Below are 25,977 nucleotides of genomic sequence, written 5' to 3'. Positions count from 1 at the left end.
GGCCGGCCAGACCCACACCCCCTTACCTTTAAAAACATTGGGAGCAGGAGGGGTGCCTGGTCCCTCCTGCTCCACAGGCCGACTAACCCCCCCGCACTAGCACGGCCCCCCAACACAGAACGCCCGACCCAACCCCAATGTTGGAAGCAGGAGAGATGCTCGGTCCCTCCTGCTCCCAGGCCTCCTACCCCTCCGATCCATCCCTGGTCGGCCCAGGCGGTCGGGCCCGGCCCACCCACTCTGGTACCTTTTCAATTGTTGGGAGCAGGAGGGGTGCCCGGTCCCTCCGGCTGCTTGAGGCTGGAGCAGGAGGGGTGCCTGGACCCTCCTCCTGCTCCTACACTGCTGAAAATCTTCGGAAGGAGGAGGAAAGTCCTCCTCCTCCTGTTCTCCAGCCAGCCGCCACCCCAATAGAGCCTTAGGCCCCACCCCGGCGCATCATCTGACGCACGGGGAGAGGCCTAAGGCACTGATTGGCTGAGGTGCCTCAGGCTCCTCCCTTAGGAGGGGCCAGGGCACCTCAGCCAATCAGGGACTTCCTTAGGGAGGGAGAACAGGAGGAGGACTTTCCTCCTCCTCCCGAAGATTTTCAGCAATGTAGGAGCAGGAGGAAGGTCCGGGCACTGCTCCTGCTCCCGAAGATGGGAGCCTGCCTCAAGGAGCAGAAGAGACCGGGCACCCCTCCTGCTCCCAACAATTGAAAAGGTACCGGGGTGGGTGGGCCGAGCCCGACCGCCTGGGCTGACCAGGGGTGGGCCGGGGGGGAGGCCTAGGAGCAGGAGGGACCGAGCACCCCTCCTGTTCCCAACCTTGGGGTCAGGTTGGGCGTTCCATGTCGGGGGGGGGGGGAGGGGTGCACACAATAACAAGGGAAACAAACCCACAAAACTCAAAAGAGCAAAACCAAAGTGGAATTGTCAAATCAGAATGGTGCACAAAAAAGTGTCTTTCAACTCATCTGTTTTTAACATTTTTGATGGCAGGAGGGAGTTGGCATCCCTCCTGCTTTTTAGAGCAGGGCAGGCAGGAGAGATCGCGGCCTGAGGGGGGTGTCGGGCAGATCTCTCTTGCCTGCTCCCAGACTCTCCTGATCTCTGCCGCGTTCCCCGCAGTGCAGGCCCGTTTTAAAACCACGGGCTTGCACTGCAGGGAATGGCAGCAGAGAGCAGGAGAGTCCAGGAGCAGACAAGAGAGATCTATGCTGGGCTGAGCCCTGACAGCAGTGACAGGAGGCTGCTTCTCCTGTCACTGAACCGCCAAGAACCATTTTGGTCTGGCGGTTTATAAGAATAAAATTATTATTATTATTATTACTGTCAGGGTGTGCGCATGAGTGGGGATCGCTCTGGCCGTGGGCATGTAGGGGGGCGTGCTAACAATCGTCTCCATTTGCATGCAGGCCTTTACTGAATCAGTCGGCTGGCATGCAATAGGAAATGGATCATGCATGGTTTGGAGGTTTAGTGAATCCTGCCCAAAGTGGCTTACTTTAAAGAAATGTAATGTCAACAAATGTGGGAGTGTGTGGCGCAGGGGTTAAAGCTACAGCCTCAGCACCCTACGAGTTCAAATCCTTTGCTGCTCTTTGTGACCCTGAGCAAGTCACTTAATCCCCTCATCGGCCCAGGTACAATAGATAGAGTTTGAGCCCATAGGGACAGATAGGGAAAAATGATAAAGTACCTGAATATAAACCACTTAGGAGATAATAAAATTAAATAAATAATCAGATGATTCTTTAAGAAGTAATACAAACAGCTTTCAGTTAATCTTCAGAAGTAAACCAAGCAGCTCAACTTTCAAATGGCTGTTCCCATTCTGTACACGTGTCTAAAATCTTTTGGAAATTAAATCCAGCATTGGTCTAAATGTGATCTGATACCACACCATCTTTCTGGTGCTACTCTAGAATATATATGCAATTAAATGAATCTACAAGTTATCACCAATAGATTACTTTCCAGGGAAAGCAGCCATCTAATTACTTTAGTAGGCATGGAACAAGTTATCTGCCAATAGTTTGCATTCCAAAAATAACCTTAGCTCTTTCATCTTATGTTTCTCGGACATCATTCACTCTTCTAAAGCTTGCCAATTAAGCAAAAGAATTTTTAGCAAGTCGATGCAGGTCAAAAGCAACTTTCCCTAGATCTTTCAGAACCAACAAGCACTTTTCACATCAGTACACGAGCTAAAATACAAATGACTCACTATTTTTGGCTGTAGTCTGGTGTTAATTGACGTCTGAATTTCTCTTAACTGTTGTGCCTCCGATTTCAGTTCATTTTTAACAGATACATTTTTCTATAGAAAAAGAAACAGAAAGAGTGTTAGGTAAAGTTTTTATCATACATTCAAACTAAACACAGCATCAGATCACTGATAAAAAGGGACTATAGTACTTCAGTTCCTCCTCCCTCAGCCAGTGATTTAGCTGAGATCACTGCAGCCAGTCCACAAGCGAAGGTTAATTACCAGTATATAAAATCGTATGCCAATAAAAGCATCCACCTATTGATGCCAGATAAAAACGTTATCCACCATCGCACTGCATGGGAGGCAGATCTGCAGATGGCTTTGGGACACTGGGATGTCTGACTACTGTCAGATCCATACCTTCCCTGACACAGAGTGCTTGGCTACGGGAGACCTATTATAGAGTACTACTGAGAGCATACTTTACACAAAAGCAGCTATTCTATAGTGGGGGTGCTCAGGCACGTTGTATATTTTGGCCATGCCTTCTGGGCCTGTCCTGTCATTAAAGGGTTTTGGCAATGTATAGTGAATTATATGTCAGCCTTGGTGGGCAGACCCATACAAAGCACTCCTCAATTGGTATTGGATTTACTAGTGGACCCTCCGGCTTATTGGCATTGGCGTAACCACCTCCATCAATTGGCAATTTGGGAGGCACAAGACGCCTGGGGGACACGGGCGAGAAAGCTTTTATTTATGAAAATATGGGATCTTTATGTACAATCCTTACATCCAAGGTGACATAGTGTGTTGTTACATATAGTAGACTAGACACTTTTCAGTATATCAAGGGTGGGATGGGGAAGGGAAGGATGGGTGCCTGGAGGATTATAATAGGGCTATGTTAAGGGGGGGATCCTGGCTATGGAATGGGACAGGTGATGGGAGAGGAGAGGCACACTGCTTCTGCCAGCAATTGGAGATTTACATGTCGTCAGAAGGGGGTGGTATTGCTTTATTCTGTAATGATTGTTGACTGCATTGTTGCCAATGGAGGACAATGCTTCAGTACTGCGTCTTCCATCCCTAGGGACAGGCAAATTCCCTGGAGTCCTGTAGAACTTCCCCATTTCTCACTATTGAAAATGTGATGGTGAACCAGCACCTCCTTCTGGCAGGACTATAGGTGGAGGACTCCTGCTCAGCTTAGAGGGAACAGTGTAAGGCATGTAAATTCTGGAAGAGTATCCAGTTTCAAATCTTATGGTTTACAGCAAGCATGTCAAACTCAAAGGCTGACACAGGCCAAATAAACAAGGGCCACAAAAAAGCAAAAACGTCGTTTTTCACAGAAACTTAGGTTTATTTTGACAAGTTGGTTTTTCCGGCCATTGAAGGAGCTCCATCTGTAGCTACAGAAGTTAGTTTTGACAGAGGTAAATTGTATTTTTGCAAACGTTCATAAACACAATTTAATACATCTTGTCCCATTGTAGTGCCACACATCGGTAACTTACCAGACACAGAATAATTGCATAAATTAATAAGTGTAACATATTTTTATTGTAATCCAAAGGTGAAATATTTCCTGTTAGGCGCACCAAGCAAGCCAATACAAGACTAATGGCATGGTAGGCATTATCATCCGATTCACTGCTAGTATTAGTGTGTGTGAGGGGGGGAATGGTGTGTTATGACCAGAGGCGTGAACTTGTCTCGGGTACCTAAGGCGTCCACATCATAGTACAGTGTTCTCCCGGTCATTCGCGGTCGGCGGTTCGCGATCCGTCATTCGCAGTATTTTCCGACCATGACCGTCGACCAGGAAAGGACAGCTGGAGAGGCAGGAGAGAGCAGCCGGAGCACCGACGAGTGAAGGAAATCACTCGCTGTATGCTCCGACCGCCTCTTCCTGCACTAAAGTTGGGCCTTATCAATCAGGAGCTGCTTTGACACGCAGCTCCTGATTGGTAAGGCCCAACTTTGGTGCAGGAAGAGGCGGTCGGAGCATACAGTGAGTGAGTTCCTTCATTCACTGGCGCTCCAGCTGCCTTCTCCTGCCTCTCTGGCTGCCCTCTCCTGTCTCCCCTACTGAAAAATGTATTTGCGGTTTTTCAAGATTCGCAGGGGTTCCTGGAACAGAACCCCAGTGAATTTCGGGGGAGTACTGTACTTAGGTTTCAATAATTTTTATTGAAGACAACACAGAGGAGCAGACATAAATAACAGCTCAATACAACAACCAAGTCTTTGTGTTTACATAAACAATATCACACACCCCACCCCCACCTCCTCCTCATTCCCTCTAGATCAGGGATCTCAAAGTCCCTCCTTGAGGGCCGCAATCCAGTCGGGTTTTCAGGATTTCCCCAATGAATATGCATTGAAAGCAGTGTATGCACATAGATCTCATGCATATTCATTAGGGAAATCCTGAAAACCCGACTGGATTGCGGCCCTCAAGGAGGGACTTTGAAACCCCTGCTCTAGATACAATAGATCATGAAGGAAGTACAAAAAGGACCCAACAAAAGGTAAATATGCAATCAGCCAGTAATATAGAGAAACCCCACCCCCTCCCTCCCACCCACCAACCAAACAAGAAAAAAAAAGAGGGGGAATAAGCAAACAAAGTGTAGGGTTGGCATACTGGATCCAGTACTTAATAAAAATAAGCAACTGGTTATACTCGTACATTGTATCGTTGTTTTCAACTGGCTTAGATAGGCGACTGCTCGGCGCCGATGGATTGCGTGAGAAATTTCGTGTGTGTGGATATTTTTTTTTTTAAATAGTGAGTTAAATCAATCAATAAATAAACAGTGCTAGTGATATATTCCTTGAAGCACACTTTATTTAAATATTCATTAAAAGCTCAAGTCCATCCATGATTCGCAGGGGGACTTTACGGTCAGCCCGGGTGACTAAAAGTGTCCTTTTGTTTGAACTTAATTACAAATTTCTACATAGGTTATATAGGTCTACTGCATATCAATTCCGGGCAAAAATGTGTCAGTCTGATCGGTGTCTTAAATGTCAACACTCCTCATCCACTTTGGGTCATCAGTTTTGGTCTTGTGTTCGGATTACTGACTTTTGGCATCAGCTCAATGTACATATTCAAACGATGTGGAATTACAATTTTTCTCTGGACCCTGTGATGCTGTTTACGTTGGAATATGTTCCTCGGTCTGCACCGAGGGGATTTCGCAGTTTTCTGTCTAGAGCGGTACTACTGGGGAAGAAAGCGATTTTGCTGTGCTGGATTACAACAGATTTACCAACACTTTCACGCTGGAGAACACTGATGATTCACTAAGCTTCTATGGAGAGGCTTGGCCTTCCTTCACTGGAATCTGCTCAAGGAAGGGTATTTTGCCTTTGTTGGGCGCCCTTTTGGGAAACTTTAACGCCTAGAGCACGCAGCCATTTATTGAATGCTTAAATAAGTTGAGCTGGGTCTGCACTGGACTGGACTATGTGTTTTCTACTGGTTTATACTGTTTGGAGTTGGGAATAGGGGTGGGTGGGTTGGGGAGGAGGGGGAGACAGGTTTGGGACAGGGTGAAGTGGGGCTGTGTATTGGTACTTTTTCTTCTTTGCTGTACACCTTGCATTTTATGTCTAACAAAAAATTAATAAAATTTATTTTGAAAAAAAAAAAAAAAAAAAAAACAACTCAAGTCCAGTTTACTTGTCTCAATGAACCAGCAGCATTTGTAGGTCAATTACAAAGACTAGGAGGACACTCGATGAAGTTAAAGGGAAATACTTTTAAAACCAATAGGAAGAATTTTTTTTTTTACTCAGAGAATAGTTAAGCTCTGGAACGCATTGCCAGAGGTTGTGGTAAGAGCAGATAGCGTAGCTGGTTTTAAGAAAGGTTTGGACAATTTACTGGAGGAAAAGTCCATAGTCTATTATTGAGAAAGACATGGGGGAAGCACTGCTTGCCCTGGATCGGTAGCATGGAATGTTGCTACTCCTTGGGATTCTAGAATCTTGCTACTGTTTGGGGTTCTGGAATGTTGCTTACTCTGAGATAATGGAATGTTGCTACTCCTTGGGTTTTGGCCAGGTACTAGGGACCTGGATTGGCCACCATGAGAACGGGCTACTGGACTTGATGACCCAGTAAGGCTATTCTTATGTTCTTAATATGATCGGCTATATTAAGCTGTGCAATAGCATTACTTTTTTGTGGCTGGCTCGGTCCCAACAGAGCTCAGTTTCGGGAATCACCCCTTCATCGGGAACTCCAAAAATTTCCAAGTCAAGACATAAGCAACTGTGAACTCTATTAGCTGGTGGTAACAAGAGCTCCTGGAATGATTAGAGAAGAACTTTGTTGCTAATTGTGATTTAGAGTGTTCTTCAGCTGGGTTGTACTGAATTGATCAATTTACCTATTATTGTGAAAACAGTGCATTAATTTTTTAAATTAAAGTTACTCACCCAGTGGCAGCAGGAGAAGGAAAACAGGTTGTTTTATTTTTGTGACCCGGATGCCTTGCCTCTCTTTTGGCCTCCAGGTCAGTGCCGTGTTCTGAGGTTTTTTTGTTTGTTTCAGGGGCAGCCGAGGCGCAGACGATGCCCTCCGGCAGTAGTGGCCTTTGAATTTGTTGAAGTCGGCCACCAGAGGTAGAGGGGGCGGAGCCCAACTCACGATGCAACTCCTGGCGGCGGTGGAATTGTTATGAGTGCCAGCCAGGAGGGATGACAGGAGCTCAGTTACGCCTGCGCTGCGCAAAAGAATGGGGATCTGACTGGCGCGCTGGTAACGAGTGCATGCACCGGCATGCCAAACATGGGGAGAAGGCCCGAGAGTGCTGAAGAAGGCTGATGGGAGGCTCCGGAGGCTACTGTGGACCTGGCAAGGGAGCTTGTTGTGGGTTGCGAGTTTGACATGCTTGGTTTACAGGATTAAAGGTTCCTTGGGGTCTAGGTATTGTTTTGCACAACAGAGACATACCAGGATTTCGTAATCTGATTGCATTAGCCAGACACCTAATAAATGCTGTCCTGTCTTTGAACTTGTAGCAACTTAAACCTCATTCTATCTGTAAGATGGAGAAATTAACTGTCCTAAGGTAAAATGCTGAGACAGAATGGAAGAAAATCTGGGGGTGCATTGAATTTCCTTTAAGAGGGTGGATACTTTCTTTTTGATATGTTTATTTAGAAACATGATGGCAGATAAAAGCAAAATGGCCCATCCAGTCTGCCCATCTGCAGTAACCATTCTCTCTTCCTCTCTCTAAGAGATCCCACAGTGCCTATCCCGGGCTAAACATAGAAATATGATGGCAGATAAAGGTCAAATGGCCCATCCTAACTTAACTCTTGTAAACTAGTTTGTGTCTCATTTTTCTCTACCAATTGGGTATCATTAGCTTTGGTTGGGTTCAAGGTAAAAATTATTGTAAAATGGGAGGTTGTATACGATTAATTTTACGAGTGTTTCAAAGATGCTAAAATGTTGTGCGTCTCACTGTTAATTTCATATCTTGTCTGCACTTTAAACGACTCAAAGACTTCACTAATCTTTTTGGGACAGATGATTATATTTTGGAAGCACTTTATTTTCAATTGAAAATAAAAAACACCTCTTTTTAACAAAAAGATAGCGAAGTGATTAAGGCACTGTTGGATGTTCAGTTTTTATTTTATAAAGACAATATAGGCATCTACGTGCCTGTAGAGAGTCCAAAACAGTCCCAACAGCACACAAATTCTCATACACAAATTTACGCTTGCTCCACTCCAATTATGACTACTCTACACCCCTGTGAGTGACTAGCTGCAATCTTATAGACACATATACTTCCACGCACACATGTTAAGAGCCTTTAAATCACATGTAAGACAGATTTTGCATGTGGAGAAAGCTTTATAAAAGTTATCCCCATGATGTACAGAAAAAAATATATCCAAATCCCGCATGTATTTTCAAGTTGAAGTACAAACCTTTGATAATAAACACCGATGTCAAGTCATTTATATCACTCATTAAATCATGCTAACTTGGAATTACTTACGTCTGCCAGCTCATCTAGTTGATTTGCATAGGTTGAGAGATCAACTTTGGTTACTTGTGTCATCATCTGAAATTTAGGTGTGAACATGAGATAAAAGTCAACAGATCTGCGCACAGGTTCTGTAAATGCACCATAAACCAAGTCAATAGTTTGTTCATCACAGGCGTTGGATGATGTCAGAAGAAGCAATTTGTGAAGTAATTCTGATGTAATGACAGTGATAAATTTGATCTGCAGCATTGCTACATTCTAATTTCAGGGCTGTGTTTAAAGCCTTAGGAGCAAATACAAAGGTGAACTCAATTGCACATCTAATAATAAACAAGTGGAGGACAATTCTGTAACTGGGTGCTTATGGTTACGTGACACTGTACGCATGTAAATGAAGTGAAAAATAGCACTTGCACAAATAGGCATCTTAAGCAGGGCTTCCACTTACACTACTCTGCAAGTTACAGGCGGAATAGAAGTCATTAATGTAATGTAATGTAACGTAATGTAATGTTATGGAGGAAAAGTCCATAGTCTGTTATTGAGAAAGACATGGGGGAAGCCACTGCTTGCCCTGGATTGGTAGTATGGAATGTTGCTACTCTTTGGGGTTCCAGAATCTTATGTTGCTCTTTGGGATTCCAGAATTTTGCTATTCTTTAGGATTCTGAATGGAATATTGCTACTCCTTGCAGTGGCGTACCTAGCATATGTGACACCCGGGGCCCATCATTTTTTGGCACCCCCCCATCTGTACGAAAAACATGTTTTTAGTAACAAGCCACACGTCACACATGAGTACCTAGGAAAAGGCAGCATCTTACATATTGCAGTGAGCAGTACATCAATACACCCACTGTAAAACTAAACAAGCCAGACCAGTACAGATCAATCCTCCACCGTCAATCCTAACAGAAAACCATGTCTTTTGAACACACAGAACACAGAAAACACCTTCGCCTAATATGGAATATATCATCACAAACTAACCCCTCCCCCTTTTACAAAACTGTAGTGTGGAGTTTAGCCACGGTGGTAACAGCTCTGACGCTCATAGAACTCTGAGCATCAGAGCTGCTACCACCACTGCTGGTGCTAAAAAACACTCCACAGTTTTGTAAAAGGGGGGATAAAATAGAAATACATAGACAAAGTTAAATTGAACCAGCAAGAAGCTGGACTCTGCATAAAATGCAACACCACAGAAACAGTGACATATGTCTCCTAAAGCAATAAATAGAAAATTTTTGTTCTACCTTTGTCTTCTCTGGTTTCTGCTTTCCTCATCTTCCTGTTACTGTCTTCCTTCCATCCACTGTCTGCCATCTCTCTGCCCCTCCCTATATGGCATCTTCTCTCCTTCTATGCCCCTTCCAGAAACTGTATGCCTCTCTCCTCTAGAACCCCCCCCCTTTGGTCTGGCATCCATCATCTTCCCTCTGTTCCCTTATGGTCTGGCATCTCTCTTTCCCTCTCCCCTGTGGTTTTAGCATCTCTCTCTTCTCATTTCCTCCGCTCAGATCTGATATCTCTGTCTCCTTCCCCGTTCTCTGGCATCTCTCTCTCTTCCCTTTCCTTCTCTGGTCTTCCTTCTTTATTTTCTGCCTCAGTCTAAATTAAATTCTTTCTTACTATGCAGTCCTCAGTTTCCCTCTTTTCACTATGTCTACCCAAAGCATGCCACCCCTTTCCTTCACTCCTCCACTATCTCACTAACTCTATCATCTTCCCCCATCCAGCATAAGTACTTTTTTTTTATCCCTCCTTCCATCCAGTATGTGTTTTCTTTCTCCACTTCCATTCAGCATTTGCTCTCCCTTTTCTCCACTTCCTGACCTCTTCTTTCTCCCCACTTCCATCATCTGCCCCCTTCTCTCAATCTCTCCATCCACCACAGGCCCATCTTTCTCCCTTCCTCACCTTTCTGATTTTGGCAACAAGATCTGCAACGCCCAGTCCGACAAACCTCTCTGTCCTGTGGCCGGCGATGTCTAAACTGCCTTCTTACAGCAGCCGGAGCGTTGTAGTTGCATATGGCTGCCGTAAAGGTCGTCTCTGATGCAACTTCCGGTTGTATCAGAGATGACCTTTACGGCAGCAACACGCAGCTTCAAAGCTCTAGCTCAAGGGTGCCCACACTTTTTGGGCTTGCGAGCTACTTTTAAAATGCCCAAGTCAAAATGGTCTACTAACAATAAAATTTAAAAAAAACCACAAAGCACACTGTACGCTGAGAAAACGTTAATTATCATTCCTATTCTGCGGGTTTTTCAAAGAGGTCAAGGCAGATGACTCTATGCACTGTCACCTCAGTAACAACCATACAAAAATAGACAAATATACCCCCTCCCTTTTTACTAAACCACAATAGCAGTTTTTAGCGCAGGGAGCTGCGCTGAATATCCAGGGCTGCTCTCAACGCTCATAGGCTCCCTGCGCTAAAAACTGCTATTACGGTTTAGTAAAAGGGGGCCATTGTGCAAAATATAGACAGCAGATATAAATTCAGACACATTTTGATCACTAAATTGAAAATAAAATCATTTTTCCTACCTTTTCTGGTGATTTCATGAGTCTCTGGTTGCACTTTCTTCTGACTGTGCATCAAATCTTTCTTCCCTTTATTCAGCCTGTATGCTTCCTCTCCTCCAGACCTCATTCTCTCCCCCAACTTTTTCTTCCTCTCTCCCTGCCTCCCTTTCTTTTTTCTCTCTTCATGCCCCCTTTCTTTTTTTCTGTTTCCCTTCTGTCTCCCTGCCTGCCCCCTTTCTTTCTCCCTGCCTGCCCTCCACCAAGCCACTGCTGCCACCATCGAGGAACAGGCCCCAAAACTGCCGCCGCCCCAAGCTCTCCCTGCTTCGGGCTGACCAGCATTCCTCTCCCCGAAGTCAATTCTGCCTTCGGAGAGGAAGTTCCGCCCAGCCAGGCAGCGATTGGCTGGCCCGAACTTCCTCTCCGATGGCAGAATTGACGACGGGGAGAGGAAGGCTGATCGGCCCAGTAAATCGCCATGGCAAAGTGAGTCTATCACGGAGCCCGGGATGGGCTCCGCGATCGATTCACTTTGCCTTGGCGATTGACCATTTTCCAGACCTGGCCGGCTGTGCACCCCCCTAAGGCTGCACCCAGGGCAGACCACCCCCCCGCCCCCCTCCCCCTTGGTACGCCACTGACTCCTTGGGTTTTGGCCAGGTACTAGGAACCTGGATTGGCCACTGTGAGAACGGGCTACTGGGCTTGATGGACCATTGGTCTGACTCAGTAAGGCTATTCTTATGTTCTTATTGCCCTATTTGGGCATTTGTGATTACACCAGGTCTATGGATGGCACAACTGCATGTGTGTAAACGTAAATCTTGTCAATGATGGGTTACATTAGTATTCTATATTGGAATTTGGCCATGCAGATGATGTTTTGGAACATGCTCTCACTGTACAGCACTGGGGTTCCTAAAGGGATGCACCCACTTATAGAATGACCTGCATAATGGAATCGAAGTAGCACAAGTATGGAATTTGTGAACAGCGTCAGCCATCAAGGCATCGGCACTAGACCAAAGAAATATGTGCCGTATTTTCATTGTTCCTCAAGATTTATGTTTAATTTTATTACAGCACTCGCTATGCCAACTTTCAACAAAATCAAGGCACTGTAAAATTGAAATTACATGGAAAAGGAATAGGACAGGTGAAAATAAGAGAAAGCAAGAAGAGAACAGAGATGGAAAATTACAAAAACCACCTTATTTATTTACTCAATTTTTTAGTCTGTCCTCCCCAAAGGAGCTCAGAACGGGTTACAAATCAGGTACTCAGGCATCTTCCCTATCTGTACTGGTGGGCTCAGTATCTCTCTAAAGCACCTGGAGCAGTGAAGGATTAAGCGACTTGCCCAGGGTCACAAGGAGCACTGTGGGTGCTGAGGCTGTACCTCTAACCACTACGCTATACTCTCCTAAACTACAAAAATACAAAGAGAGAAAAAGCCTTACTACTGCCAGCCAGGTCAGGGGAATAGGTCAATGATGGCTGGAAAATGCTAAGGTAAACAAATGGGCTTTAAGAGATACAGCAACTTATTAAATGACGGCAGATAAAGACTACTACTACTATTATTTATCACTTGTATTGCGCTGAAAGGAGTACGCAGTGCTGTACATTTTGACATTTAATAGACGGTCCCTGCTTGGAAAAGGCCATCCAGTTTGTCCAACAAAGTGGCCACAGCTGCACCATCCATGCTTCACAGGCCCTGGTCACCTGTGCTTAAACATTGGTTATCAGATTTTCTCCATGCCAACCATACAGGCAGCCAAATATGACAGGGATAATATGTGGCTATAATCAAGACTCTGAAATGAAGATATGAAAGTTCAGCTCTGAAGGCAGGGAGTTTCAGAGGGTGGTGGCTACAACAACAACAACAACAAAAAAGCAAAGTGTCTAGTAATTTCCAGCTGTGAGCAGTGGACATAAGGAACAGAAAGTTGATTACTGCTGGAAGAAGTGTGAGAAGGCCAATATTAACAGAGGAGCATAAGAGGGGAGTCCAGATTGAAGAATTATATGAATTTATGAACTGTCTAGGACAAGGATTCTCAACCTAAGATCTGTGAAACCAATACAAAAGGATCCTTTTATAAGAAAGGCAACTAAATAGCAGCTGCTGAATAAAAAATGGAGCAGGTTGATCTTAATTTTTAAGGAGCTCTACTTTAAGGCCTGATCCCACAGTAACACTGCGGTCTCAAAGAGCCCAAATCCATACAGACAGGCGAACATAAGAATAGCCATACTGGGTCAGACCAATGGTCCATCTAGCCCAGTATCCTGCTTCCAAAAGTAGCCAAGTCAGATCACAAGTACTTGGCAGAAACCTAAATAATAGAAACATCCCATGCTACTGATCCCAAGGTAAACTATTTCAATAGCAGACTATAGATCTTTTCTCCAGGAACTTGTCCAAAGCTTTCTTAAACCCAGATACATCAATGAAAGATTAGGTTTCTTACCTCTGCTAATCGTCCTTCTTGTAAATATTCTCTGGCAGCTGAACGGCTGGGATCTTGTATCTTACATTACATTACATTACATTAGTGATTTCTATTCCGCTTGTGCCTTGCGGTTCTAAGCGGATTACATTAGAAGATGGCTGGTCATTTCCAGGCGATGACAATACAATTATTTGTATAACTTTACAAACTTTGCATACCTAACTTTACATAACTTTTCGTACATAACTTTACATAACTTTACGTGGTGTTACTTTGTGTTACTTTACATTATCCTTACCGTGCTTGCATAACTTGCATTAAGTTTACATAATTTATCTTACATAATTTATCTTACATAACTTTACAAGACTTTACGTATAGTTATTTTATGTTATTTTACCTTATAATTCCAGTACATTGCATAACTTACATTACATGATATTACCAGGCATAACCTTATGTTATATTACAACGCATAACCTTATGTTACATTACATAACATTACAAAGCATAATCTTATGTTACCAAAAGATCGTCTGTTCCTAGGTTTTTATATCTGATTTTTCGGTATTTGGGGAAACTGTGTTTCTAGAAATGAATTGGCTTTTCGCCCGTTGCTACTAGATTAGATGTTGCCTATGGGGACGAGATTGCAGTTGGTTGTGAGTTGCAGGAGGTTATGAAGGGAGAGAAGAAGATGGTAGATTATAATATTGGAATATGTTTTTTGAATAGTATGGTTTTTATATCTTTTCGAAACGCTTTGTAGTCCGTAGTTGTGGTCAGCAGCTTGGATATGATGGGGTCAATTTTCGCGGCCTGTGTAGCAAGTAGATTGTCATATAGCTTTTTGCGTTTTGTGCCTTTGAGTGAGGGGTAGGTGAATGGGGTCTGGGTTCTCCTTACTCTAGTTGAGAGGTTTCGGGTTAGGCGGCTGTTTAGGTAGAGAGGTGCTGTTCCGTTTAGTGCTTTGAATAATAGACAGTATAGTTTGAATTGAGTTCTTGCTTGTATCGGTAGCCAGTGTGAGTCGAGATAGGCATTAGTGATGTGATCGTATTTTCCTAGCGAGTAGATAAGTCTGAGTGCTGTGTTCTGTACTGTCTGTAATTGTTTGGTCATGTAAGCGGGGCAGGGTAGGTAAAGGCTGTTGCAGTAGTCTACAAGTCCTAGTACAAGTGATTGGACTAAGATCCTGTATTGTGTTTTGTCAAAGAATTTTCTTATTTTTCGCAGGTTGCGCATGGTGTAGAAGGCTTTTTGGATGGTTTTGTTGGTATGAGTCTGCATTGTGCATCTCCTGTCTATCGTTACTCCCAGGATTTTGAGTGCTGGCTGTATTGGGTATGTGATTGCGTTTGTCATCAGATCAGTTAAGGTAGGTTCTTTGTCTTTTTCTAGCAGCAGGAATTTGGTTTTATCCGTGTTCAGTTTCAGTTTGTGGTTGGTCATCCATGTTTCTACCGTTTCCAGAGTTTTTTCCAGTCGTCCTGATGAGTTGGGGTCTTGGGTATTGAAGGGGAGAAGGATTGTTATGTCGTCTGCGTAGCTGAATGAGACTATATTTAGGGAGTCTAGAGTGGTGCCCAGTGAGGATACGTAGAGGTTGAAAAGTATGGGTGATAATGGAGATCCTTGTGGTACTCCACAGGGGTTTGACCAAGGGTCAGATATGTGGTCTTTTGTCTTTACTTTATAAGTTCTAGTTTTAAGGAAAGTATCTCTATTAGCTTCAGCTGCAGGACAACTAAAAGATCCCTCCCCTTTGGGCTACCTGCCCGACAGCTTCCTGTCTTGTTCAGTTAGTAGAAAAGCCACGTAGACCTATGACAACAGGAAACAGAAGAAAAGAGAGAGAGAGGGCACGGGAACTCCCACTACCAGTTAATTTCTGTTCAGTGTCGTGTCGTATCAAAAACTACGGCCAAAAATGGCCAACTGGAAACAAACAGATAATGCAAACATCATAAACTGCAAAACCCAGGAAATCCTGGAACACTGACACAGCCTGAAGATTAGAAGAGGCACCCCCCCCCCCCAGGGAACCCCCATCAACCCTTAAACCCAACAAAGGGGAATACGCATGAAATTTGGTGAGGCTGGTCAAAGACAGAAATCCAGCTTACCAGTTACTAAATAGGCGACTGCAAATCAGACAAAAAACAGATGGGCGGGGGTTCAGCTGCCAGAGAATATTTACAAGAAAGAAGATTAGCAGAGGTATGAAATCTAGTCTTTCATTCTTGTACAATCTCTCTGGCAGCTGAACGGCTGGGACGTACCAAAGCAGTCCCCAAAACTCAGGGATGGCCCAGTGAGCCCGCTGCAACAACAGAAACCCTAACTCTTGTTAACCGTGTCGAGCTTTACGAATGTAGAGATGATGTGGTATACAAACCTAAGGTTTAGATTAGATTAGAAACACCAAAGACTGTATCACTCGTAGACGCCACATCGAGCCTAGAAAACCTAGAAAAGGTATGAAGGGAAGCCCACGTGGTCTCCCGACAAGTCTCTACAGGCGAGACCGTGTGAGACTCAGCCCATGAGGAAGCCAGTCGTCAGAAGAGTGAGCCTCCCCCCAAGGGGAGGCTTCTTCTTTACCGCCAAACAGACCGCGGAAATAGCCGCTCGCATTCAATGCAAAATAGAAGATTCGGAAGCAGACCAACCCTGATGCGCGGGGCCGCAAGAACAACCAGATGGGCCGACAGATGTAAGGCCCCTAGGTATCCCAATAGAAGATGCCAGATAGCCAAAGACCGCAGAACATGGACCCGAGACGTGGAACCCGAAGGAACAAAGGCTGGCAACCGAACTCCCTGGTTTATGAGGAAAGAAGAAACCACTTTTGGAAGAAAAGAAGGCACAGTCCTCAAAATCACCGCCGACACCGTGACGCAGAGAAAAGATCTCTACACGGCAAAGCCAGAAGCTCTGACACTCGCTGTGTAGAAGTGACTGCCACCAGAAAGATGGTCTTAATGGTAAGATCTTTCAGAGAGATTGCATCCAGGGGTTCACAGAGTGGACGAGTCAGGGAGTGTAGGACCAAATTCAGGCTCCACGATGGGCAAGGCAGTTGTAAGGGAGGCCCCAGCCTCCCTGCCCCCCGCAAGAACCAGACAACAGCCGGGTGAGAAGCTAGAGAACCCCTGAACGAAGGACCCAAACAGGAGAGGCCACAAACTGAACACATAGAGAAAACTGAACAGGACGCAGATGAGCTCTCACCCATGGAAGACGTCCATGGTTGCTGCCATGAGACCCAACACCTGAAGGAACCGTCAGGCCAGCTGAGTCGGGACTGCAACCCATCCCGAATCGCACACCGGAGGTTCAGATTCCGGGAATCTGAAATAAACGCTCAGTTCAGCCTCGTGCTGAACCTGATACCCAGGTACTCCAATACCTTGGTTGGCACAAGGCAACCTTTTTCAGAAAGATCACCCATCTGAGACGTTCCAGCCAAGACACCACTAGGCGAACCGCCAAGCGGCCCTGCTCTCACGAGGGAGCTCTGATCAGCCAGTTGGCGAGGGATGGATGCACTAACACACCCAGAGATCACAGAAGGGCAGCCACCACCACCACCAAGAACTTGGTAAAGGTTCTGGGTGCCGATGCCAAACCGATAGGGAGCACAGCCAACTGGAAAGGCCTCCCTAGAACACGAAACCACAGGAACATCTGATGTTCTGGGAAAAGAAGGATGTGTAGATACACTCCCGTGAGATCCAAGGAAGCCAAAAACTCCTTTGGTGCCAGTACTGTAACCCCGCATGCATCGATACCATCCGGTAACGTGGAACTCACAAGAATGCATGTACCTCTATGAAGTCCAGAAATGATCTGCAATCGACGGAGTCCTTCTTTGACACGACAAAGCAAATCGAGTATCTTCAGAGCCCAAGACGCCCTGTGGAACCGGCTTTATAGCCGCAAGATCCAGCAGCCGGCCCTGTCCGGATTGCCCTCGGGAAAGGACATGAAGAAGTCCGCCACTGGCCGGAAGAATTGCAGTCAAAGACCTTCCCTGGTGGACTTGAACCAGGGCCAAGAAGCACATAAGGCTAACGGTCCTGCACACTTGCCACAAGGTCATCCAAACTCTGGCCAAATAAGAGCGAACCATGGGTGAAGAATCCCCTGACCACTGGTGATTCCATAACATTCTCCTAGCAGAAACTGAATAAGCTCCCAGCTTAGCAAAAACCGTCAAAATTTCATAGAGGTGTAGTATGACATGCCTGGGCCACAAAGGAAGTGGTTGCTGCAGCTCGCACCCCTGTCGCAGCAGAATCAAAAAGGCACTTCAAGACAAAATCCAGCTTACGGTCCTAGACATCCTTCAGGACCACCCCTCCATCCAAGGGCAAGGAGGTACATTTAGGGACCTGAGCCACCGCCAAATCCACCCACGGCCGGACTAGGCGCATGGAAAATTCCGAAGCCATGGGATACAATTTAGCCATGACCTCAGTGCACTTCAGGGGACCCTCACAGGCCCCCCAACCTCCAAGAGCATTTCTGCCAAGTCCTCACGATCCAGAAATGCAGCGAACAGGCACGTGGAACACATGATTGAACACTCCGCCTGAACTGCAGAGTCGGAATCAAGTCCCAATGTCCACAGGGATGCAGAGATAGAATCAGGAAGGCAACTGGAATTAGCCTGCGTACCATCCGATATTCTCCCACATCGTGAGAATCAGCATTCTGGGAATCTCCGAGATCTGCTAGGCTAGTCACACAGCAGGACCCGCCAAATCGCCATGTGACAGCAACGGCTTAGAAAGTGATGCAGGTACCACAACAATAGCGGGAAGTTGCTGCTGATGTTCAGGCAAACCAGCAAGGATCAGATTGACATGCTGGAATCCAAAGGCTGTACATACTGCCGCACCGCAGTCTGAAAGGGAGACACAGGCATAGCCCGCTTTCTCATGAAAGCCTGACAACATATCCACAATGTCCGGAAGAAATTAGTCCTCGGCGGCCTGAGACGATTAGCAGGACTCGGATTTGAAATTGTTTGAAGATCGATGACTTTCCCTGGAACTGCGCACAATTGCGGTGTCCCGGACGCTGGAAACGTGACTCTGGCAGCAATGGAGGAAAGCAGGTCCTCCCCGGAGGAGGAAAGTGCGGAATCCACACACTAGAAATGCCCCTGACGGGCCCCGGCACACAGAATACGCGGCTGCGCAACCGCAAGCATCCGCCGGATTTACAGCATGAATCCATGCTATCCGGTCCTGAGGTGGCAATCTGTGAAGTTTGGAGCAAAAAGGAAGCTTCTAAGTCAAAAAAATATAGTTTTAAAAACTTTAACAAAAATCCAAGATAGCCACCGCAGGTGCCGATTTTGACATAAAAACGGGCGTTAAAAACGCAGGAAAACGCTAAAAATTGCGATTTTAGGATTTTACAGGTGTGGGGGACCAGGGCATGCAGGGAAACCCCCCAAAACCCCAATTTGAGGACCCCCAAAATCGGCAAACTCTGTGATCCAAGGGCATTTCAATGGCAGCTAGCATTACACAGTGCAAGCATAGGAAGATCATACTTCAGGAGCTGATTAAACTGGAATTTCAGATCCTCTGGCCGCCTCAACTTCCCTGCCACCTCAGATCACGACCATCAGGACTCCTCAGGGAAATCAGGGAAGACACGTGGCGCGGTTCCGATCCCGGCGTACCTCCTCGGAACTGCAGCAGCCTGTGCTCTACCCCTTTGCTAACGAACCAGGGGAGAGATGGCTCCCGAACCTGGAGACCTGATTCAATCTACAGGCTGTCTAGAGCAGTGTTCTTCAACCTTTTTATACCTATGGACGGCAGAAATAAAATAATTATTTCGTGGACCGGCAAACTAATAAGACTGAAATTTTTAAAAACCCCATTGCCGCCCCATCCCCGCGAGCTCGGTACCATTAACCATCTGATCCCATCCGCACAAGCCTCAAATAGTTATGATTTTATATTGAACATATTTTATTAAAGTCTAAAAAGAAACAATATTCTGTACAATTGTCATTTTATAAATATAAATAATACAGGGCAAGGATCAACAAAACCCCCGTCTCCCCTCCCCTTCACATATATCCCCTCTACTATCAAGAAAACTGAATAAGCCAAATTATTACAGAATGCTACACAAATATCATGCTAACAGAATACCACAGTCACACATGGCAGGAATGGTGTTAGGGGAGTGGAACTAGGGCAACTGCCTCCAGGTAAGAGAGAGCCCTAAGCCAGCTGGAAGCTAAAGACGCACTGCCTGGGCTTTGCACTCCGCAGTTATGTCTAACATCAGCTCTAGCAGGATACATATTTTAAATCTGATATATTCTAATCACAAGATAGAAATAAAATTATTTCTTTCTACCTTTTGTCGTCTCTGGTTTCTGCTTTCATCTTCTTTTCACTCTCTTCCATCCAGCGTCTGCCCTCTGTCTCTTCAATCCAGCATCTGTCTCTTCCATCCACTGTCTGCCCTCTACCCCTCCCCTTTCCATATGGTATGTGCGTTCTTTCTATGCCCCTCTCTCCTACACCAGATCTAGCATCTTTGTCCCTCTTTCCTTATTTTTCATCTGATCCCCCTTCCCAGCATCAATCTCTTTCTATTTTGTCATTCCTCTGTCTCTCCCCTTTCCCTCATCTGATCTCTCCATTCCATCCTGACTCCTTCCCCTCCTCTAATCTCCCTGCTAGCTGTTTCCTTCCAATGTTCCTCCTCCCCTGTCCAGCAGTACCTTCTCCCTTTCTTCCTCCCCTTATCCAACAGTAATTCTCATCCCTTCCCCTTCTCCCCTGTCAGCAGTAGCCCCTTCCCCTCCCTTGTCCAGGAGTACCCCTTCTCCCTTTCCTCCTCCCCTTATCCAACAGTAATTCTCCTCCCTTCCCTTTTCCTTCTCCCCTGTCAGCAGTAGCCCCTTCCCCTCCCTTGTCCAGGAGTACCCCTTCTCCCTTTCCTCCTCCCCTTATCCAACAGTAATTCTCCTCCCTTCCCTTTTCCTTCTCCCCTGTCAGCAGTAGCCCCTTCCCCTCCCTTGTCCAGGAGTACCCCTTATCCCTTTCCTCCTCCTCTTATCCAACAGTAACTCTCGTCCCTTCTCCCCTGTCAGCAATAGCCCTTTCCCCTCCCTTGTCCAGGAGCACCCCTTCTCCCTTTCCTCCTCCTCTTATCCAACAGTAACTCTCGTCCCTTCTCCCCTGTCAGCAGTAGCCCTTTCCCCTCCCTTGTCCAGGAGCACCCCTACTCCCTTCCCTCCTTCCCTCTCAAGCAAATGTTTCCTCTATGTAGGCTAGCGGCAGCTCTGTGTGCTTTTAACTTCGGCACACAGCTGCCCCTAAGCAATATTTTAGCTGCGGTTTCATGAGGCAGCCTCGGGGCCTTTGGTAGGCCGGTCCGCTTTGATGATGCGATATGGGCCAGCCTATCAAAGGCCCCGAGGCTGCCTCATGAAACCGCGCTAAAATACTGTCTAGGGGCAGCTGTGTGCCGAAGTTAAAAGCACACAAAGCTGCCCCTGCTTGTCTGGGGGTGCGGAGACATACCGTGGGGCAGGAGTAGGAGGTGGAAGGCAGGAGTGTCGGCATAGCGACGGCAACAGGAAGTTGCACGTCAGCTGACGCCGGCACTTTTTGCTGTGGCTGGGGACCCGAATCCTTCGCGGACCGGCAACATTTTTTTGCGGACCGGCGGTTGAAGAACTGTGGTCTAGAGGGCTTACTGCAGTTTCAGGCTTACAGAGCACCCTCCAGAAGCAGACAAACATTAACATGTCTACGATCTCCCGCCGAAGGATCACTCGCACGGAATTGATCCGCAGCACGTGGGGCAAACCGGCGAAAAAAAAAAAAAAATCAAAATAAGACTAGGAATTGAAAACAAATCAGGAGCAGAATTAACTGAGATTAAACCAAGCAGTGAAGCTGCAGGATCAAACTGAACAAGACAGGAAGCTCTTGGGCAGGTATCCCAAAGGGGGAGGGTTCTTTTAGTTGCTCTGCAGCTGAAGCTAATAGAGATACAAGATCCCAGTCGTTCAGCTGCCAGAGAGATTGTACAAGAACTTCTGTTACTACATCCTCTAGCAATGAGTTTCAGAGCTTAACTATTCAATTAGTGAAAATATATTTCCTCCTATTTGGTTTAAAAGTATTTCCATATAATTTCATTGACTGTCTCCTGGTCTTTGTACTTTTCGAAAAAGTAAAAATTGATTCACATCTACACCACTCAGGATTTTGTAGACCTCAATCATATACTCCTCCCTTCCCCTCATGGTTCAGCTATCTCTTTTCCAAGCTGAAGAGCCTTAACCTCCTTAGCCATTCCTCATACGAGAGGAGTCACATCCCCTTTATTGTTTTGGTCGCTCTTTTTTTGAATCCCTTCTATTTTCCGATATCTCTTTTTTGAGATACGGCGACCAGAACTGAATGCAATACTCAAGCTGATGTTGCACCATGGAGTGATACAGAGGCATTATAATATTCTTGGTCTTATTTGCCATCTCTTTCCCAATTATTCCTAGCATCCTGTTTGCTTTTTTGGCTGCTAACACCACACATTGGGCAGAAGATTTTAGTGCACAGATTCTTTTCTTGGATGTAAAGTTGATTACTACCACGAGGGACCCTGAAGAATCAGAGGGTACCATGGAAAATCCAGATCATCATGGTAAAAAGGTGGCAATTGATTACCACCAACAACAGGAGTCTGAACCAACACAAAAAAGCAGGTGGGGAAGAGCATAACTGATCACAATTGCCAGGAGCCTAAAGCTGTTCTGTGTGCAGGAAGGGAATCACACTGTCCCCCGGCATCTTATTTATTTCTAGGCACTTGATATACTGCATGGGATCCATACAGGCGACTATGCAGTTTACAGCAAATTAGAGTCTAGTAGGTAGGTGTCAGGAAACCAAAGGGTAGAGAAGACACTTAAGAGATGGTGGAACCAGACACTTTAGAGAACAGATGGATTTAGATCAGGGGTGTCAAAGTCCCTCCTTGAGGGCCACAATCCAGACAGGTTTTCAGGATTTCCCTAATGAATTTGCATAAGATCTATTAGCATACAATGAAAGCAATGCATGCAAATAGGTCTCATGCATATTCATTGGGGAATCCTGAAAACCTGACTGGATTGCGGCCCTCGAGGAGGGACTTTGACACCCCTGGTTTAGATGGATGTATGGTGGGAAGGGATTCCAGAGGGTGGGACCAAAGAAGCTGAATGACATTTTGCGAGAAACAAGCAAGAGGAAGGCAGAGACCCATTAGGAGGACGCATTTTAAAAAGAGCCATAGTAGACGATCAGGAGAGAAAAAGACCAGGAAGGTGTCACAAAGGGGAAATTGTAGTTGAAAAGAGGAAGACCCTCTCGAAGAAGCCATAGAGGAGAATAGCAAAGAAGGCACTCAGGAAACAGCTATTTGAGGGGGGGGGAGCAGCAATGTAAGCAACAAAAGAGAAGTCATATAGTCCAGGACAGAGGGTAGTGAGTACAGAACTCATAAGAGATTAACTTGATATTCCTTTGTCAAGGACCAGAAATCACCTTTGTTCTTCTGACTGAAAAGGCTGAAGGCCATCTTTGCCTCTGTCCATTAACTACTCCAGCAAAGGCTAGTTAATATCCTGGGAGGGTGGTTGGTCAATTTGTCACTTCACTAATATGTTGATATTTTGTGGGAGGAGGCTATCCCAACAGTTTCCTTGATCAACAGTTAGTCCAATATAAAAGCATCAACTACAATTTGTTTGTTTACCAATATTTGTTTTATATTCAGAGGTATTAACACAAGACACACACAACTGGCTATGGTGAAACTGTGTAGCTATGAGCATCTCAAGTACATGTTAATAATTCCATTACTGTTCTGGTCTTCCTTAATGTTGATTATCATTTTCTATGGCAATATTGTTGCTACAATAGAGAACAAAACTCATATCAAACTAAACTAAACTAAACTAAACCTTAAGTTTATATACCGCATCATCTCCACGGATGTTGTGGAGCTCGGCATGGTTTACAAGAACTTACCAGACCTCAAACACCCAAGGCACTACTTTATTAATTTTTCGTGCCCTTACTGAGGTAGTATAATCATCATTGGTCTTGGTAAAGTGACGTGTGCAATTTTTTTTTTGGAAATATTTTTAACAGGCTTAATGAGTAAAGTGCTTATAGTGCTATGAATGGAAGGCACTTATCTTTATGCCCATTCATAGCACTATAAGCACTTTACTCATTAAGCCTGTTAAAAATATTAATAATTAGCCTCGGTTTCTACAGTGATATTGTATCACCATCAGTATTTCCATCTGCTTTATTGAGTGAACATGTTTCTCATATCACTGCAGCACTGCCTCAGCTTTAACCTTTCAATCTCTGCAGCCAGGCTCGTTACTACACTGGATTTCTCTGATATATTCATCGCCATTTGTATTGCTTTACAAATACTAGCTCGGGGGTCGGCAACCTGCGGCTCCAGAGCCGCATGCGGCTCTTTTCCACCTTTGCTGCGGCTCCGGTAGTGTGTCACGCAGGCATGCACCTTACAAGTCCAGCGTCGCGGCGGGAAATAGCCATGCTGAGCAGTGAGCTCAGCACATACACAGATGAAAGCCTTGCTTGCTGATTGGTCCGGCGGCCCCGCCCCGCCGTGCCGCCGGACCAATCAGCAAGCAAGGCTTTCATCTGTGTAGTGCTGAGCTCACTGCTCAGCATGGCTATTTCCCGCCGCGACGCTGGACTTGTAAGGTGCCTGAAAAAGAAATCATCCTGGCCGGGGTCGGTGTCATGCTCCGGAGATCTACAGCCTTCCTATCTCCCTCTCCCTTCTACCTGCTTCCGGCCACATCCCCTGCTCCGCGGCTCTCTTCGGCAACTCAGCAGCAGCTTCTGACGTCGGGGCCTACCCTCTGCGAGTCCCGCTTGTTTCAACTTTCTTTTTCCACAAAGGCGGGACTCGTAGAGGGAAGGCCTCGATGTCGGCAGCTTGTCTTGATCACTGCTGCTGACGAGTTGCTGAAGAGAGCCGCGGAGCAGGGGGGTGTTGCCAGGTGCAGGTAGAAGGGAGAGGGTCAGATGCAGGACTCGTGGGTGAGGGAGGAGAAGAGAGAGAGAAAGAGAGAGGGGAGGGAAACAAAAGGAAATCTTTCATACTGGGCTGGGCCGGAGTGGAGGGAGGGTGGAAAGATTCTAGCTACAGGGTGCAGTAACAAAGGAAAAGGGGGGAAAGCTGAAAATGGAGATAGTGACACAAAGAAGAGAAAGGGTAAGCAGGACCTACTGAATAAGGATAGAGATACAGAGAGGACATGAAGAGGAGGTGAAATAGAGATATAGAAGTAATGCTGAAAAAGTGTGGGGGGGGGAGATAAAGACATTGAAAGGGCAAATGGTGAACATGGGGTAAAGACAAGGACAGAGACAAATGAAGATTCTGAAAAAGTGGTGAGATAGGGATATAGGTGAGATGGACACAAAGAAGGGTGATGCTGGAAAATAGGTGGAATGGTAATTCTGACAGACACAGAAGGGAAATGCTGGATCAAGGAGAGATGGGGCTCAGGCTGGATGGAATGAGGAGAAATGCCTTGTTGGCCCGGAACTTCCTCTCCTACGTCAGAATTGACGTCAGGGAGCGGAATGCTGGTCAGCGCAACACTTCTGCAAGGAAAGCTTGGGACGGCGGTGGCTTGGGGGCTGTTCCCCGATTGCGGTGGCAGCAAACCGAGTGGCTTGGGGGAGGGCACGGAGACAGAAAGAAGGGGGAACAGGGAGACAGAAAGAAAAAGTTGGGGGAGAGAATGAGGTCTGGAGGAGAGGAAACATACAGGAGGCTGAAAGAAAGGAAGAAAGATTGGATGCAGTCAGAAGAAGAAAGTGCAACCAGAGACTCATGAAATCACCAAATAGCAAAGGTAGGAAAAATGATTTTATTTTCAATTTAGTGATCCTGTATATAGCATTAAGATAAGAAACAATATATGCAGTGTTAGATTTGTTTTATAATGGTTTTGCGGCTCCAAGTTTTTTTTTCTTTTCGAAAACGGGTCCAAGTGGCTCTTTATGTCTTAAAGGTTGCAGACCCCTGTACTAGCTAGTTGACCTTTGAACACTATCCCCCTCTTTTACGAACACATAGCGCAGGTTTTAGCACCCGCAGCGGCAGTAACTGCTCCGACGCTCATTCTGGAATTTATCTGGACAAGAAACACTGTTAAGTAGAAATTAAGTGGGTAACGTTTCCTAACCTTTTGTCTCCTTACCCATCCTTTTTCATTTATTTTGGAATTGTATTTAATCCTATTTTCTTTAACCCCTCCTTCTCAATTGCAATTTTATGTCATAATTGTTTTTAATGTCCTGTTTGTTGGATTTTTTTATTTTTCCTATTTTTAATCTTTGTAAATCACATTAGATTTGGATATTGCGATTATATCAAATATCTTAAATAAACTTGAAACTTAAAAGCCACGTTATGCGTTCATAAAAGAGGGGGTAAGCATTAGCTACAGAGTTATTATTTAATTACTGTACATATGCAAATGATTTTTAACAAAACTTTCTCTAGGATTCCAAAACATGCAACTATGAAAATAAATTTTTTTTAAAAAAGTTTCATTTTAAGTGTCCAATTAATAAAAATACAGTAAGAAGCATTTAACCCCTTGCTATTTAACACCTCATTTACAAGGATATCTAGGAACAATTGTTGCCCGC

The 25,977-nt window shown here is 45.5% G+C and overlaps 1 protein-coding gene across 9 annotated transcripts in view; it reads right to left on the bottom strand.

Annotated features, from left to right (window-relative positions):
* LOC117358641 (prominin-1-A-like) overlaps positions 1-25,977 on the bottom strand; it is a 256,473-nt gene that overhangs the window by 54,394 nt on the left and 176,102 nt on the right. For all 9 annotated transcript variants that reach the window (XM_033940092.1, XM_033940091.1, XM_033940084.1 and 6 more), the window contains 2 exons: positions 8,238-8,303; positions 2,212-2,304 (listed from right to left, as the gene is read on the bottom strand). In XM_033940092.1, the coding sequence (XP_033795983.1) occupies positions 2,212-2,304; positions 8,238-8,303 (159 nt within the window). The remainder of the gene's footprint in view (positions 1-2,211; positions 2,305-8,237; positions 8,304-25,977) is intronic.

The sequence above is a fragment of the Geotrypetes seraphini genome, chromosome 4 (assembly GCF_902459505.1).
Source record: "Geotrypetes seraphini chromosome 4, aGeoSer1.1, whole genome shotgun sequence".
Lineage (NCBI taxonomy): Eukaryota > Metazoa > Chordata > Amphibia > Gymnophiona > Dermophiidae > Geotrypetes > Geotrypetes seraphini.
Note: the sequence above shows the minus strand (reverse complement) of the source record. Positions and strands in the feature narration are given on the sequence as shown.